We start from the raw sequence: 16482 nt of genomic DNA, 5'->3' as shown, positions 1-16482 counted from the left end.
TAAAGAAAGCTGGAACGGGAATACAGGGAGAAGATCACTGGTATATGGCCCATGTAGGGTACATTCTCTCAAAAGTGCCATGAGCAGGTTATGCAAGGGTTGTCATTTCTAATGTAGATTTGACCTTCAGATTTTTTCAAACAAAAGGGGGCCATTTTCTTCACAGTAAACTTAAAAGATTTTATTTGTTGAAAACAAGATAACAGGCCCAAAATGGAGTCATTGTCCTATGCCCACATTACCAAACCAAGACTTGAATAATTATAGTCTCAGCCTCTCCCAGGAATGGAATTTTAAACCATTCAACCTGGAATTACCCTAGTTATCTCTAGTGAGGTTATGTGTCTGATAGACCCTAGCTGTTCCCCGAAGAAAGATGACCTTGCCGTAAACAGTCAGCTCTTTGCCAGGATAACTTTGTTCTGCCCACTTCTGCCAGTACACCTTTCATTCTTAAGCGCTCCTGTGGGCACTTCTCTATTTGCCAGATGGGATACTGCCTGATTTATGCATCACTGAATAAAGCCACTAACATCTTTACATTTATGCAGTTGAATCGGAGAAGGCAATGGCACCCCACTCCAGTACTCTTGCCTGGAAAATCCCATGGATGGAGGAGCCTGGTGGGCTGCAGTCCTTGGGGTCGCTGAGGGTCGGACACGGCTGAGTGACTTCACTTTCACTTTTCACTTTCATGCATTGGAGAAGGAAATGGCAACTCACTCCAGTGTTCTTGCCTGGAGAATCCCAGGGACGGGGGAGCCTGGTGGGCTGCCGTCTCTGGGGTTGCACAGAGTCGGACACAACTGAAGTGACTTAGCAGCAGCAAGCCCTCTCAATCTACTTATGCGAATAAGGAGGTGGCTCTTGTACTGTCATGGTTTTAAACTGCTTTTCATGGAGTTAGATTCCATGCTTCTCATGTCCACCCTATCCTAACATAAATCTTGCACACAGTAAATGAAGAGATGCATATTTAAAAATTCTCATAACTAGTAGTGGCAAAATATCACTCCCATGAAATTGACCCCAAAGGTGTATATTTATTAATTGGGATTAGTGATTATGGGCAAGCGTCTCAGGGAAGGCCAAGTTCATCTTCAAGAGGTATAAGTGGAACATGGTCCCCTAATATTCTCAATACTGCTATAGCCAATTTTGCCCTCAGAAAGACATTTTAGAAAAGACCAATTTACATCTTTAAAACAGCCAAACACAACCTGTTAGCCATTCTGTAGTCCAAGGCCATTTGAGTGACTCATACTTACCGGGAAAGAAAAGAATATGTTTTTTACTTCAATTTTCATAATATCCCTGTTATCAGATGGCTAAGTAAAGCTTCATGAGCTGAGAAACTGGCATTTAGCATAAGTATTCTCTGCAATAGTTTCCAAAGGTCAGAAGAAACTGTTATGAAATATTGTTTTATGGAGAAGAACGGTTTAGAAAGCTTGGATGAATCCAAATGTTATAAGCTCTACTCATTCATGTTGGAGGAAACCTTTATTTTACATGAAGGGAACTAACTGTCGAAATTTACTTACCAAAACTCAGACATGTAAAGCAATCTCGTCCTATGACTTCATACTCTGGAACCCCTGTACTAAAAGTTGGTAGAGGAAAAAAATGCAAGTTTGCCAATTATAGGTTACTCATTGTTACTGATTTCAAAACAGTCTTGTTTGCAGGGATAGTCATTCAAAATCCAAATTACCTTCCAGAGATCTTTTATTTCCTAAGTCCAGGAGAACTAAGATGCTTTCTCCCACACCCGAATGTCAGCAGAGAAAGAGGAGATCTCTTGAAAGGAGAGGACTTCTTGGATTTACCATACTGGTTTAACTGCATTCTCTTGACTGGTATGACTTGTAAACGATTCCTTCATGACAGTCAAGGTCCAGTAGTTCTCACTGATAGCATGGTGCTCATCTGGGCTCTTGCTCGCAAGGCCAGTCCTCTGAGCCTGGCTGCAGCTCCCTCTGGAACCATGCCTTGCACAACCACTCCACAGCATTCACTGCAACACAGTTACTTTGATCCCTGGCATAGTGGCTCCTCTTCAGTTTCCTAGTCAATATCCTTATCCCATGTAAACAATTCTACATCTCCTCAGGTCTCAAATCAATCACAAAGATAACTTGCACAATCAGGGCCCATTGGCCTAAGCCATTTCTAGTATATAAATTAGATGCCACATTGACTGCCAACCATGCTCACCATAAAGGGAAGAAGGGTCTTGCTCTGAGATCCTGAGGTGCCCTTTTGCTAATTTTGCTGTGTGCTCCATTATCCATTACGTTCTATCCTGTGACAGCTAATGATAATGTGTGACAAAATCCAACACCTATTCACGATTAAAAAAAAAAAGCAAGCCAGAAATACTATGACTCAACAGGAACTTTTTCATCTTAATAAAGAGCACATACAAAAAGTTCCACCTAAAATCATACTTAATGGTAAAAGGCTAAAAACTTTCTCCCTAACATTAGGGAAAAGAATCTCCACTCTTTCCACTTTTATTCAACATAGTGCTAGAAATTTCAGCCAGCAAAGTAAGATAAGAATGGAAAAGAAATGGCATATGCATTGGAATGGTAGAAATAAAACTGCCTCTATATGCAGATGACATGATGATCTACACAGAAAATCCTAAGAAATCTATAAAAAAAAACAAACTTCCTAGATATTTCAAGTGAGATTACCAAGTCCTCCGATATAAGATAAGTACACAAAACTCAGCACTTCTATGTTGGAGAAACAGATACATGAAAACTAAAATTAAATGTACAATACGGTTTATAATTGTTCAAGTAAAAATAAATACTTAGGCAAAACTCTAACAAAACAGGTATAAGATTTATATGCTGAAAATGATAAAATGCTGATGAAATAAATTAAAGATTTAAATAAATGAACTGTTATTTCATGTTCATAGATTGGAAAATCCAACATAGTAAAGAAAAGCAGAAAAACAGTGGAAGAGAAAAATAAGTATAAAGAACAAGGGCAAAAAATAGAAAAAAGTAATAATTATGGTATATATTTATCCCATTATATTGATACCAATATCAGAAATTAAAGAGGAGACATCACTGCAGATCCTATGGACGTTAAATGGATAATAAGGAATGAACTAATTTATCCCCATAAATTTGATAATCTAGATGAAATGGACCAATTCCTAGAAAGAACCAATCTACCAAAACTCATACAAAAAGAAACAATCTGAGAAAGCCTATATCTATTAAAGAAATCGAATCAATAATTAATAACCTTTCAAAACAGAAATCATCAGGCCCAGATGGATTCACTGGTGAATTCTACCAACATCTAAGGAATATCAATTCTTTTACAATCATTTTCAGAGGAAAGAAACAGAAGGAATACTTCTTAGCTCATTCTATGAGGCCAGCATTTCCCTAACACCAAAATTAGAACAAAACATTATAAGAAAAGAAAACTACAGGCCAACCGCCCTCCTGAACACAGATGCAAAACTCCTCAACAAAATATTAGCAAACCAGATCAACAAAACATAAAAAGAATTATGCTCCACAATCAAGTGAGATTTATCCCAGGTATGCAAGACTGCTTTCAACATTAAAAAAATCTATTGGTATAATTCAGCACATCAACAGACAGAAAAATCATGTGATCACCACTTTATAGATGCAAAGAAAGCATTTGCTGAACTCCAACACCCATTTATGACTAAATTTTTCAGTAAAGTAGGAATAGAGGGGGACTGCCTAATCTTGATAAAGTGAAAGTGTTACTCAGTCCTAAAAATCTACAGCTAACAGTACAATTAATGGTGAGAATTTGAAGCTTTCCACTAAGATCAGGAACAAGACAAGGATGTCTCCTCTTGGCCACTTTTCAATACTGTACAGGAGGTTATTACAAATGCAATGAGTCAAGGAAAGGACATAAAAGGTGTATTCATTGGGAAGGAAGAAATAAAACACTCTTATTTGCAGATTACATCATAATCTGGGTTTTCTACAAATCCAAAAGAATTGACAAAAACTTCCTGTAACTAATAAGCAATTATGGAAAATTTGCAGGATGCAAGGTTAATACACAAAAGTCAATTTGTTTCCTATATACCAACAATGAAAAAATGGAATGTGAAATTAAAAACACAATACCACTTACACTGAAAAAGTAAAAGTGTTAAGTCATTCAGTCTCTGTGGACTGTAGTCCACCAGGCTCCTCTGTCCATGAAATTCTCCAGGCAAGAATACTGAACTGTAGCCTGCCAGGCTCCTCTATCCATGGAATTTTCCAAGCAAGAATACTGGAGTGAGTAGCCGTTCCCTTCTCCAAGGGACCTTTCTGACCCCGGGACTGAACCTGGGTCTCCAGCATTCCAGGCAGATTCTCTACTGTGTGAGAGTCACCAGGGAAGCCCAGCTATTTACATTAGTGCCCCTAAAAATGAAACACTTAGGTATAAATCTAACAAAATACGTATAAGATCTAGGTAGAGAAAAAATGGAAAACTCTGATGTGTGAAATTTTAAAAAGAACTAAACAAATGAAACAAATTCATATTCACGGATTTGAAGACAATATTATCAGCATATCATTTCTTCCCAACTTGATCTACAGATTCAATGCAATCCCAATTCAAATCCTAGCAAGTTAAGGACAAACTGATTCTAAGGTTTACAGTGACATGCAAAAACAAACAAACAAAACCTCAGAATACCCAACACAACGCTGAAGGAAAATAACAAAGTTGTAAAATTTACACTACCTGATATTAGGACTAACTTTAAAGCTACAATAATCAAGACAGTGTGGTACTGACAAAAGAACAGACAAGTAGGTCAAGGGCATAAAATAGCCCAGAAGTAGCAACAGAAATACTTCTAAATATTTCTGGGCTTTCTAAAATAGAGAGCCCAGAAATAGACCCACATAAATAGAGTCAACTAATCTCTGGCAAAGAGGCAAAGACAAAACCACGGAGCAAAGGAAACCTCTTACTAGACAACCACACTCAGGCCTTACACCCTTCGTAAAAACTGACTCACAGTGTTCATAGGGCTAGATGTAAAATGTAAAATTATAAAACTCCTAGAAGGTAACACAGAAGAAAGTCTAAATGCCCCTGGTATGGTGATGACTTTTAAGATACTACACCAAGTACAAGATCCATAAAAGAAATAATTGATCAGCTGGACTTCACTGAAAGTAAAAAACTTCTGTTCTGTGAAAGGCAATATAAAGAGAAAAAGAGGACAAGCGACAGAGTGGCAGAAAATATTTGCAAAAGACACATCTGATAAAGGACTGTTATCTACAATATACAAAGAACTCCTGAAAATTCAACAATAATAAAACAAGGGGGGAGTCCCTGGTGGTCCAAATGGTTAGGACTCACTTGCACTGACTTGGCCTCGTTTCAATTCCTGGTTGGGGAACTAAGATCCTGCAAGCTTCTCAGCGCAGTCCCTCCCACACCCAAGGAAGAAAAAGAAGACAACTCCATTCTATGTATGTGTAACTGAATCACTTTGCTCTACTGCGGAAATTAACACACCATTGTAAATAAACTATACTTGAATAAAATAAATTTTAGAAAGGAAACAAATAACTCAATTAAAAAATGAGCCAAAGACTTCAACAGATAACTCACCAAAGAAACTATACAGAGAAGCATATGAACGGATGCTTTACCTCATATGTCATCAGGGAAATGTAAATGAAAACGAAATACTTATTAGAATATAGGCCAAAATCCAGAACACTGGCACATCCAATGCTGACAAGAATATGGGGCAAAAGCAACTCTCACTCACTGCTGTTGGGATTACAGAATGGCACCTCCACTCTGGAAGACAGTTTGGTAGTGTCTTACAAAATTAAACACATGCTTACCATGTGACCCAACAATTATGCACCTTGGTATTTACTTAAAGGAGTTGAAAATGTATGTCTACACAAAAACCTGGCCATAGAGTTTTGTTTTTTTCGTGATTGCCAAACTTGGAAGCAGACAAGATGTCCTTCTGTAAGTCAATGGATAAATAAACTATGGTACATCCAGACAACAGAATATTATTCAGCACTAAAAAGAAACGAGCTGCTGCGGCATAAAAAGACTTGGAGGAACCTTAAATGCATATTGCTAAGTGAAAGAAGCCATGCTGAAAAGCCGATATTCTGTATGATTCCAACTATGTGACATACGGAAAAGGCAAGACTATGAAGGCAACGAAAAGATCTGTGGTTGCTGGGCAGAGTGGATGGTGGGAAGATGAACAGGCAGAGAACAGGATTTTCAGAGCAGTGAAAATACTCTGTGTGATAACATAAAGATGGATATGTCATACATTGGATCAAACATACAGAATGCACACCACCAAAAGTGAACCCTAGGGTAAACTATGTATTTCTATAGATGCAACCTTAGTTTTTTTAAAAAAAGGGTCATTTTAATGATTGCCTGATCATGGGGGACAGAGAAGGCAATGGCAACCCACTTCAGTGTTCTTGCCTGGAGAATCCCAGGGACGGGGGAGCCTGGTGGGCTGCCGTCTATGGGGTCGCACAGAGTCAGCCACCACTGAAGCGACTTAGCAGCAGCAGCAGATCACGGGGGGAGGCTATGCATGTGTTGGGGCAGGGGATAGATGAAGAATCTCTATACTTCCCTCTAAATTTTGTTCTAAACCTAAAACTTCTCTTAAAAAAAATAGTCTCTCTCTTAAAAAAAAAGAATTCTTAGACATGACACCAAAAGCATGTTCTATTAAACATTTTTGATAAACTGGACTTCTTTAAAATTAAAACTTTTTGCTTTCTGAAAGACCTTGCTAAGAAGATTAAGAGACAAGCTACAGACTAGGAGAATGATATTTGTAAGCCATATATCTCACATTGGACTCAGATGTAGAATATATAAAGAAATAACAGAACTCAACAGTAAAGAAACAAAACAATTCAATTAGAAAATGGACAAAAGACACGAAGAGCCATTTCACTGAAATGATATAAAGATGGCAAATAAGCATGAAAAGATGATTATCTGCAGCAATTGCTAAAAAATACAAATTTCCAAACCCTCACTCAAAACTCACTGCTCTAGAAATTTTTTGCTTTTGAAATTTTTAAACGGTCAAAAATACACATAAAATTCACCATCTTAACCATTTTAAAGTATAACATTGAGTGGTGTTAAGTACATTCACATTGTTGTACAACCAGTCTCCAGAATTCTCATCTTGCAAAACTAAAATTCTATACTCATCAAACAAAAACTCTCCATGACACCAGCCCCTAGCAACTACCATTCTACTTTATGATTCTATAAATCTGACTGTTCTAGGTCCTTATATAATGTCCTCAGGACTGATCTATGTAGTAGCATGGGTCAGAATTTCCTTCCTTTTTAAGGCTGAAAAATATTTCATTGTGAGTATATACCACATTTTGTTTCTTCCCTTCATCCATAAATTGATACTTGGGTTCCTTCTACCTTATAGCTCCTGTGAAAACAGTTGCTATGAACATCATCATACTGGTCTGGCATTTTTGAGGGTGTATCTCTGGATTCTGCATGTTTAACAAGCTCCTCTAGGGCTTCTGATACACCTTGAATTGTGAACCACACTGCAAAGCAAGATTTCCCAAAGCATAGATGGAGAAAGATTTTTGGTAACCCTCAGACACACTATTCCATAGATCAGGCTCACACATGATAAAGTCAGTCCTTTTTCAGTTTTACGAATCATTCTGATTTGGTCAAGAGAAAGCATTGGCTTGGTGTTATTTGTCTTGAACAACTAATTCTAGTTTCCCTTTTTAACCAAGAGACAACAGTCTTCCTATTCAAAGCCTTCAGATCCTTCAGCAGGCAATAATAATAGGTGGAACATATTAACAATGTTCTGTTTGGTTGTGTTTGTGCCATTCCTTTCTATAAATTTCAAGTGGTTTTTCATCTATAATAATGATACAGAGTGGCTTCAATAAATCTAGTTAACATTTATGCTTAAATCAAGAAACTTTTTAAGCAAATAATATGGGCATAGATGGGCTTCCCTGGTGGCTCAGCAGTAAAGAATCTGCCTGCAATGCAGCAGAAGATACAGATTGGATCCCTGGGTGGGAAAGATCGCCTGGAGGAGGAAGGCATGGCAAACCCACTCCAGTATTCTTGCCTCAGTATCTCATAGACTGAGGAGCCTGGAGGGCTACCATCCATGGAGTCACAAAGAGTCAGATATGACTGAAGTGACTGAGCACACACCGCCAGAGTTTTGTGAATACAGCAAAATCTGAACACAGTCAGATGCCAGCAAATGAAGCTTGGGAAATCCTGTTTAGAGGGACATTAATGTTTGGATCTTGCTCTCAACCTTCCACACATGGAAGATGCACATGTCCAAGGCATGCAGTAGATGGATCCTATGGCAGAGATGTAAAGTCACCTGTCAAGTAGAAAAAGGCTGAGAATGAGTAGAAGACATCCCCAGCAACTTCTGAAGCTAGAAAATCGTTCCCTAAACTTTACAAATAGTGATGCTCTTTGTACTTCCTGGATTGACTTTCTCTCTTTCCTTGTGTGTGTGTGTTCACTAAGCTGCTTCAGTTGTGTCAGACTCTTTGTGACCCCATGGACTGTAGCCCACCAAGTTCCTCTGTCCATGGGATTCTCCAAGCAAGAATACTGAAGTGGGTTGCCATGCCCTCCTCCAGGGGATTTTCTTGACCTAGGGATCCAAGCCGCATCTCTCTTCCCTTAGAGTTGAGTAAAATTATTTAAAAACATTAGCCTGTCTGGACTGTGATAAGAGACCATCTAGGAACAGAAGTAAACATGTCCCAATCACTGAGGCTGGAATTAGAGACACCCAAGAAAAATGTGAAGACAGTAGGCAACATTTTCACATGTAGAAATAGTCTTAGAATTTTATCTATCAGTAATGTGGCAGGTTTCATGCTTAGATAACAGGAGATTGTGCCTAATAATAATACCCGAGCTAATGATAGTGGCCACCACTACATAGCTTATATACCGGTCAGTTCAGTTCAGTTCAGTTCAGTCGCTCAGTCGTGTCCGACTCTTTGCAACCCCATGAATCGCAGCACTCCAGGCCTCTCAGTCTATCACCAACTCCCAGAGTTCACTCAGACTCACGTCCATCGAGTCGGTGATGCCATCCAGCCATCTCATCCTCTGTCGTCCCCTTTTCCTCCTGCCCTCAATCCCTCCCAGCATCAGAGTCTTTTCCAATGAGTCAACTCTTCGCATGAGGTGGCCAAAGTACTGGAGTTTCAGCTTTAGCATCACTCCTTCCAAAGATCACCCAGGACTAATCTCCTTCAGAATGGACTGGTTGGATCTCCTTGCAGTCCAAGGTACACTCAAGAGTCTTCTCCAACATCACAGTTCAAAAGCATCAATTCTTTGGCGCTCAGCCTTCTTCACAGTCCAACTCTCACATCCATACATGACCACTGGAAAAACCATAGCCTTGACTAGATGGACCTTTGTTGGCAAAGTAATATCTCTGCTTTTCAATATGCTATCTAGGTTGGTCATAACTTTCCTTCCAAGGAGTAAGCGTCTTTTAATTTCATGGCTGCAGTCACCATCTGCAGTGATTTTGGAGCCCCCCAAAATAAAGTCTGACACTGTTTCCAATGTTTCCCCATCTATTTGCCATGAAGTGATGGGACCAGATGCCATGATCTTAGTTTTCTGAATGTTGAGCTTTAAGCCAACTTTTTTACTCTCCTCTTTCACTTTCGTCAAGAGGCTCTTTAGTTCCTCTTCACTTTCTGCCATAAAAGGGTGGTGTCATCTGCATATCTGAGGTGATTGATATTTCTGCCAGCAATCTTGATTCCAGCTTGTGCTTCTTCCAGTCCAGCGTTTCTCATGATGTACTCTGCATATAAGTTAAATAAGCAGGGTGACAATATACAGCCTTGATGTACTCCTTTTCCTATTTGGAACCAGTCTGTTGTTCCATGTCCAGTTCTATGCTCAAACTACCACACAATTGCACTCATCTCACACACTAGTAATATACCAGTCAGGATCCCCCTTTTCCCATTCAACTCTCACAACATTCTAAAGATTGACATGTATTATGTCTATTACATGAATGAGGCAACTGAGAGAGGTGAAGAGACTAGCTCAAGTCAGATAGTTAAGACTGAAGCCTATTGGGCTTCCAACTGTGCCCCCTCACAAGTCATCGTTTTGTTCAGGTTCTTTGTGACCTTGGTTTCAAGTGCAACTGCAGGATTCTCTTCTTCCTGGTTTCAGAGGCAGAGACTCGAGAACAACTTCCAGGCAACTGCTCCTCTCAGATGCCACAGTTCCAGAACCCCACCTATAGGTCTATGAACATCTGTAGGACTTCATTAATTTTCTGCTTATTTGAATTTGAATGCTCTCAAAATATGGTTTCTAGTTACCGCTAGAGTTGCCAGCACCACAGAAAAATGAAAAGGGACTTTCCTTTCCTGTGTCTGCTAGGGTCGTTTGTCCTGGCCATAGCCTCATTAAGACAGGAGGAAGGGAGGAGTGAACAGATGAAAATTTACTGAAGCACAAAACACTGGCAGACAGGTGTGCTTAAAAAGCACCCCTTTTCAGTTATTTCAAAAGGTTTCCAGAGCCCTGTAAGTGCAGGAACGCATCCTCAGGAGAAACTTTTCAGAACTTTTCCTCAAGCACTGATGCATTTTTAAGAGAAAAATCAAGCATGCTGTCCTTAAAAACAAAACTTAGAGATTACACACCCACCTAGGCCAGCTTGTTAAATTTATTTTAAACCCCTGAAGTTTCGAAAATAGTTCAGAAGATTTAGGGGGTAATTTAGTGGGTTTCTTTCCCTCAGAGAACATCTGAGAACATTTTCTCTAATAATAAAGGGAAAAGTACATGCAGTTGTGTAAACCGCAAATGTTCCCCAAGTACGTGAGTTAAGCAGGAGCTCACGAGTTTGGAAAAAATCAGTTTCTGGTGCTTGTTTGAGGTCAGTGATGGGGTCCCAGAGCGTGGCAAGAGGCAATTCTTAAGCTGGAAACATTCCGTGCGGGAGACACTATCGCAGAAGAGTGTAAAGAGAACACACATGCACACTTTGTGGGCTTGCAGGCTCAGAGGGGAGCTTTTATTTGAAAAGCAATCCCTGTCATTGTTTTTACTTGAACGCCGACACAGAGGCGGTGAAAGAGCAGGGGATGCCCGCTGCTCACCAGCAAAACGACACGCGGGGCCGGGCAGGGGTGGGAGGGCAGTAATGAAAGGTGATTCTGAAGTTTTGGGAGAACCTTGGCAAAAAAAGAAAAAGCGATGCACAAACAGCCCGGACGTGTCTCTCTGTTGCAAGAGCAGCAGTTAGGGCGCCTCCAGTTAACAGAGGCAGAGCACAAAAAGCGTAGAAGGACGCTAAGGAGGAAGAGCCTCAAGGGTGCTCCAGCGCCTAGCTTCAACTCTAACGCGGGCGAATCATCCGAGGACCAACGTTAAAATGCATATCCCCTTGGGTGAGATTGTGCCCACGGGTCTGCGTTTCTAACAAGCTCCCAGACGGTACACCTATCGCTGGTCCGCGGACCAAACTTTGAGTAGCAAAGGGTTTACTCATTGCCCTGAGGATAATCTGGGTTAGAGAACGTCCTGAATTACAGGTAAAGGGATTCTCTGAAGAGAACAAGAAAATTAAAAGGGTCAACGATAGGAACAATCTGGATGGGCAAGGATGGGGGCTGAAACCTGGCCGGAAGAAGCACCACAGTCTCCAAAGCCTTTTATTCCGAGCAGTTTCTGGAGGGATGGGAGGAAGGAGGCGCTCACCCTCTGACTCTAGAAGAAAACGTCGTGAGGGCTGGGCTGGCGATCTTTGCGAAGGGCCAAGAGATGCACCCCGAGGCAGCTAGACCCGCAGCCTGCGCGGGGGCCCTAGAGCCGGGGGTCGACGAGGCCCAGGCCGGTCTGCCCTTACCTGCGCTCACCCTGGTCTGTGTAGAGGTTGAGGAAGAGGCCCTCCCTGGTGTCCTGGCTCACTGGGCCGGAGAAGCTGAGCTGCAGCTCATAGAGGCTCCCGGGCTGCAAGGCTTCTCCGAGCTCCAGCACCAGGTACTGCATGTCCACCGCGAACCACATCTCCACTACAGATACCCGGCCCGCGGTGGCGTCTCCAGCGTCCGGGGACAGGGGTCCGCGCACCTCCGCGCTCTCACAGTCCAGGAAGAGGCTGTGTAGCAGCAGCCGCGCGGTGGCCGTGGTGCAGCGCACTGTGATGTTCACGCGGCCAGTGAAGCGCAACGCCGACGCCGAGAGGTCGTCCGGCCGCAGCCGGGGCCACAGCTCCAGCTCGTAGTGCAGCGGCACGAGCCAGGGCGGCAGGCGCAGCTGGTCCCAGGGCCCTGGAGGTCGCCAGCTGCTCCGGGTGGCCGCCACGTCGGGCTCCGGAGTGGGGCCGGGCTGCGAGGTCGGCTCCTGCTTGCCGGGGAGGGAGGGCGCGGCAGCCGGAGCCCCGCCGTCCCGAAGCTCCGACGGCGGGACGCGCGCGCAGTGGCCGTACAGCGAGGCGAGCACGGCCAGCGCCAGCAGGAGCGCGGCGGCCAACCCCGCCAGCAGCAGGGCTACGGCGCGGCTCACGTAGAAGCCGGAGCTGGAAGGGGGTCCCATGGCCGCGGCCCAGGGTGGGGGAGACGTGAGCGTTCAGACCCCCGGGCCTGAGCGCTCGGTGATCGGACCCCTGCCCCTCCTCTCGAGCACCGTCCCTCCCTCCTCCTCGAGGACACACGAGAGAGTGGTTGGGACCACAGCTTCCCCTCCCAGCTAATCGGATCCAGGTCCTCTGCCCACCCACCCTCCGCCCCCTGCTAGGGCCGGGGGAGGAGGCGGACGCGCGCAAACAAGCGCGCGCGCCTTTTGGAGTCCGCAGCGAAAGACACCGCAGAAGAGGCTTTTAGAATCGGCGCGGTCGGACCAGACTGGAAAGGGGGCATCTCTGACGGGGGTATCTGGATTCATGGGGTTTGTTGAGGGTGCCCCGGTGTGGTACCGAGCGCTGTCGCAAAAGAGAGAGTTACAGAGGACCCTCAGTTCCCTGACAGTAGTGATGCTTCGGGCTGCACACCTGCCGCCCCCAACCTGGGGATTCTAGGGCTAGGAGCCGAGGTGGCGACTTAAGGACCGGGACTTTAGAGGATACGCTCTGAGATGATCCTCCAAGAGACAGTCCCTCTGTCTGAACTAACTTCCGGAACCAAATTTTTGGCCCTAAATTAGCTTTCTAGATAAGTTCGGGACTCACGCGGTCCAGGCAACAAGTGCGAGGTTGGAAACAAAGTCCAGGGTGTCCCGGAGCCTCTTCCCAGCTTGGGAAGTGGGGCTGGAAGAGGAGACAACAAACAGACAAACGAGCGTGGCGTCTGCGTCTCCAGGTGAAGGCTGCTTTACTTCGGGAAGAGACCAGGCAGAAAGCTGTGTCTTGGCTCTGCAACTGCCAGGGATGGGCTTTCAGTACTGGAGCTCGGACTGGCTCCCCACACCCTGCCTGGGGCAAGAGGACGCCCTGCTTTCGAAACCCACTGGTTTCAAGTACAGGGAACGGCACCGTCCGGCGGTTAGCCTTTCCACTTGAAAACAGCCGGCTGGAACTCGTTTCCAGGCGGTGCCCTGGTCGGTGAGGTCTTCGGCGTCCTGGGCATCTGTTTGCTATTTACCGGATGCTTCCGGGGGAGTTCCGCGTGCTGTGGGCCTGGTTCCCACCTACGTGCCGCACTCGAGTGAACTGGGAAGACCCAGGAGGCGCTGGGGAAGAGGGGGGAGAGGTGGGTGAAGATTCTGCTCCGGACATACCCCATCTTTAGACTCCTTCAGTGTTTTTGTGTTTTCAGAATGAAGAGAATTTTTTTTCTTCGCAGCCATAAAAAAGTCTTCGCTTTTCTGCTTGGAACCGTATCTCCATTCCAATGAGGAAGCCCTTTCACCAGAGGTCAGAGATGGGGTAACCCGAAGTGATTCTCCTGGGCCGTGTGATCTTCACAGTTCCTCGAACTGAAATTAATCACATTAACAAAAAGACCTCTGGAACAAGACGGGGGACTTAACACCAAGCTTGTGCAATGGTTGTGCTGTGATTACAGGTGGGGTTTGCTTTCTTCAGAGACGGAATAATCATATTTAAAAAATAATTAGGATCACACACACCACTCTCAGAAGATTCTGGGATGCGGAGAGGGAGGAGAAGCTCCGTTCCTTACCCTGGGCAGGACCTGCCGCTATCAGGCTGTCAGAATTGCGAGCTACTGAGCCAGGAAGGCCCTCTGGGTGTAGGTCATGGCCAGATGGGGATCGCGCACAGATATGGAGCTGATTAATTACTGGCCTTACCATTCCCTGGACAATTTCTTGAAGCATTTTGATGGATTCCAGACTTGCAAGGAAAGGTTAAGAAACAAAGGATAGAAAAGAAAAGAGAAGAAAGGAAATGGAAAGAGTAGAAAGAAAAAGAAAAAGGGTCAGTAACAGAACTACTTCACATTAGAGCTGTCCCTCCCCTCATTTTTAAATTAAAAACTCTACTGAAAAGTGTCTACCTGGATCTAATTATTTAATTCCACTTCTCTAATATCATTGAAGAAACAGAGATTGGCTGCCACACAAAAAGCTTAAAAGTGATAAAATCATGTCAGGTGGTTGAGCAATTTAAATATCTTATTAAAGGGAAAACAGTTCTGATAAACCATTAATGTCACTAAAAAGAAGTTGCAAAATAACATACTGATTGAGTCATGCTTATGTTAATTTTTAAAGGACTGGAAAATACTATCATATGCAATAGTTGACATTTCCATGAAAGAGCAGTTTTGGGACACAGATCAACTGCCGAGAAAACAGTTACTAGAAAATTTTTTTAAAAAGTTTTAATGAGTTGCTCAGAAAATCAGCTAAATCAGATCAGCTAAAGGAGTCATTGACAACTGGGGGTGCTGCTGGTGTCCCCCTTCCCTGGAGGTTTGGCAATGTTTAGAGACATATTTGGTTGTCACAATGTTTCGGGGGTGCTGCTACTGGTAACTAGTGGGGAGAGGCCCGCGATTCTGCTAAATTTCCTACAAGGCCCAGGACAGTCTCCTCCAGTGAAGAAATACTCCACCCACAATATCGTCAGTGCTGCCCTTCAGAAATCCTAAGCTAAACAAGAATCCAAGCCTTTTCAATGCCACCCAAGTGAAACTTCTTCCTTATATCTGTGTCTCTGTTTACTTTTACTATTTATGTTTATTGTTTGGCATGTCAATTATTTTTCCATCTTTTTTTCCTTGGTATTTATTATAGGCCTCCGTCATACTTTATTATCCCCCTTGGGTCACATGACCTAGTTTTTATTTTCCTTTTTTCTTCATTTACTTTGAAATTTTAATTTTTTGAATGGGAATATTCGTAAGTTTCAAAATCAAAACAATATGAAAATTTGTGTCTTTCTTCCATTACTTCCATAGTTAATCATTTAAATAGGTTTTTTGTATTATTTCCTTATGCAAATCAAGCAAATACAATTCTATACCCTTGTATTTCTCCTCTTTACTACATAACAAAGATAGTATACCAAATATGCAGTTCTGCATCTTGCATTTTCATTTAACAATATATCCTGGATGTCTTTTCATATCAGTTCACAGATATCTTTCATGTTCCTTTCTATAGCTGCATGCTATTATACTGTATGTACATACCATTGCCAATATCTCCCAGTTTGGTTATTTGAAAGGATTCACCAGCTTTCACAGAGTCCTTTCATTTAAGCTGTTATTTAAAGGAAAAATAATATAGTGCGGGAAGAGAAAGAGAAAGCAGGCAAGCATTGGAAGTCTGATAGATCTCCCATATGCAAGCTCTTCAAGGGCCCTTACTTTCCTAAGTGGTCCATGCCATGTCACCAACTAGAACCACTAAGGTCTGTGAAAGGAATCTTGTTTACAGAGGGTTCAAAGGAGAAACTCTTAGGGAGGCTCTTGAAATAATCAAGCTAGGTTAGTCAGACCATAAATCCAGTTGTAAACTATCAGTAAAGAAACTGACCCTAAGGGTCTCCTGGGAAAATTTTAGACCTTAATCAACACATCATAAATTGATCAAGAGTCAAAAATCAGATATCCAGAAAGAAGGCAGGGCCAGGATCACTGAAAGTCTCCTCCATGAAACCAATGTGAACACTGGAAACATGGTCAGAAGTAACTATTTCAGAACTCAAGAACGTAGCCAGAAGCTTGCAGCCATTAAGGGAGGGTTTGTTCAAGAAAAAAGGCCGAATTTCAGTTAAAAAAAAAAAAAAAAATCAGTGAGCTTTGTGGCATTTTAACTTGCGTTATTCTCATTTTCCTCTCCTCAGTTCTGCAGTAGACTTAAAAATCAACAACTTGGTATCATGGTGAAAACCAGCAGTCTGGCAGCCATCAGTGAAGCATAAAAGTGTTAAATTCCTTTAAA

General features: G+C 42.8%; 1 protein-coding gene across 1 annotated transcript in view; it reads right to left on the bottom strand.

Annotated features, from left to right (window-relative positions):
* The window catches only part of LVRN (laeverin), a 79206-nt gene extending 66429 nt beyond the window's left edge, over nucleotides 1–12777 (bottom strand). Inside the window, exon 1 of the mRNA XM_019968041.2 lies at nucleotides 11981–12777. Within this exon, the coding sequence (XP_019823600.2) occupies nucleotides 11981–12669 (689 nt within the window). The 5' untranslated portion in view covers nucleotides 12670–12777. The remainder of the gene's footprint in view (nucleotides 1–11980) is intronic.
* Nucleotides 12778–16482: the final 3705 nt, after the last annotated feature.

The sequence above is a fragment of the Bos indicus genome, chromosome 10 (assembly GCF_029378745.1).
Source record: "Bos indicus isolate NIAB-ARS_2022 breed Sahiwal x Tharparkar chromosome 10, NIAB-ARS_B.indTharparkar_mat_pri_1.0, whole genome shotgun sequence".
NCBI classification, from domain to species: Eukaryota; Metazoa; Chordata; class Mammalia; order Artiodactyla; family Bovidae; genus Bos; species Bos indicus.
This window is presented reverse-complemented; position numbering and strand designations above follow the sequence as displayed.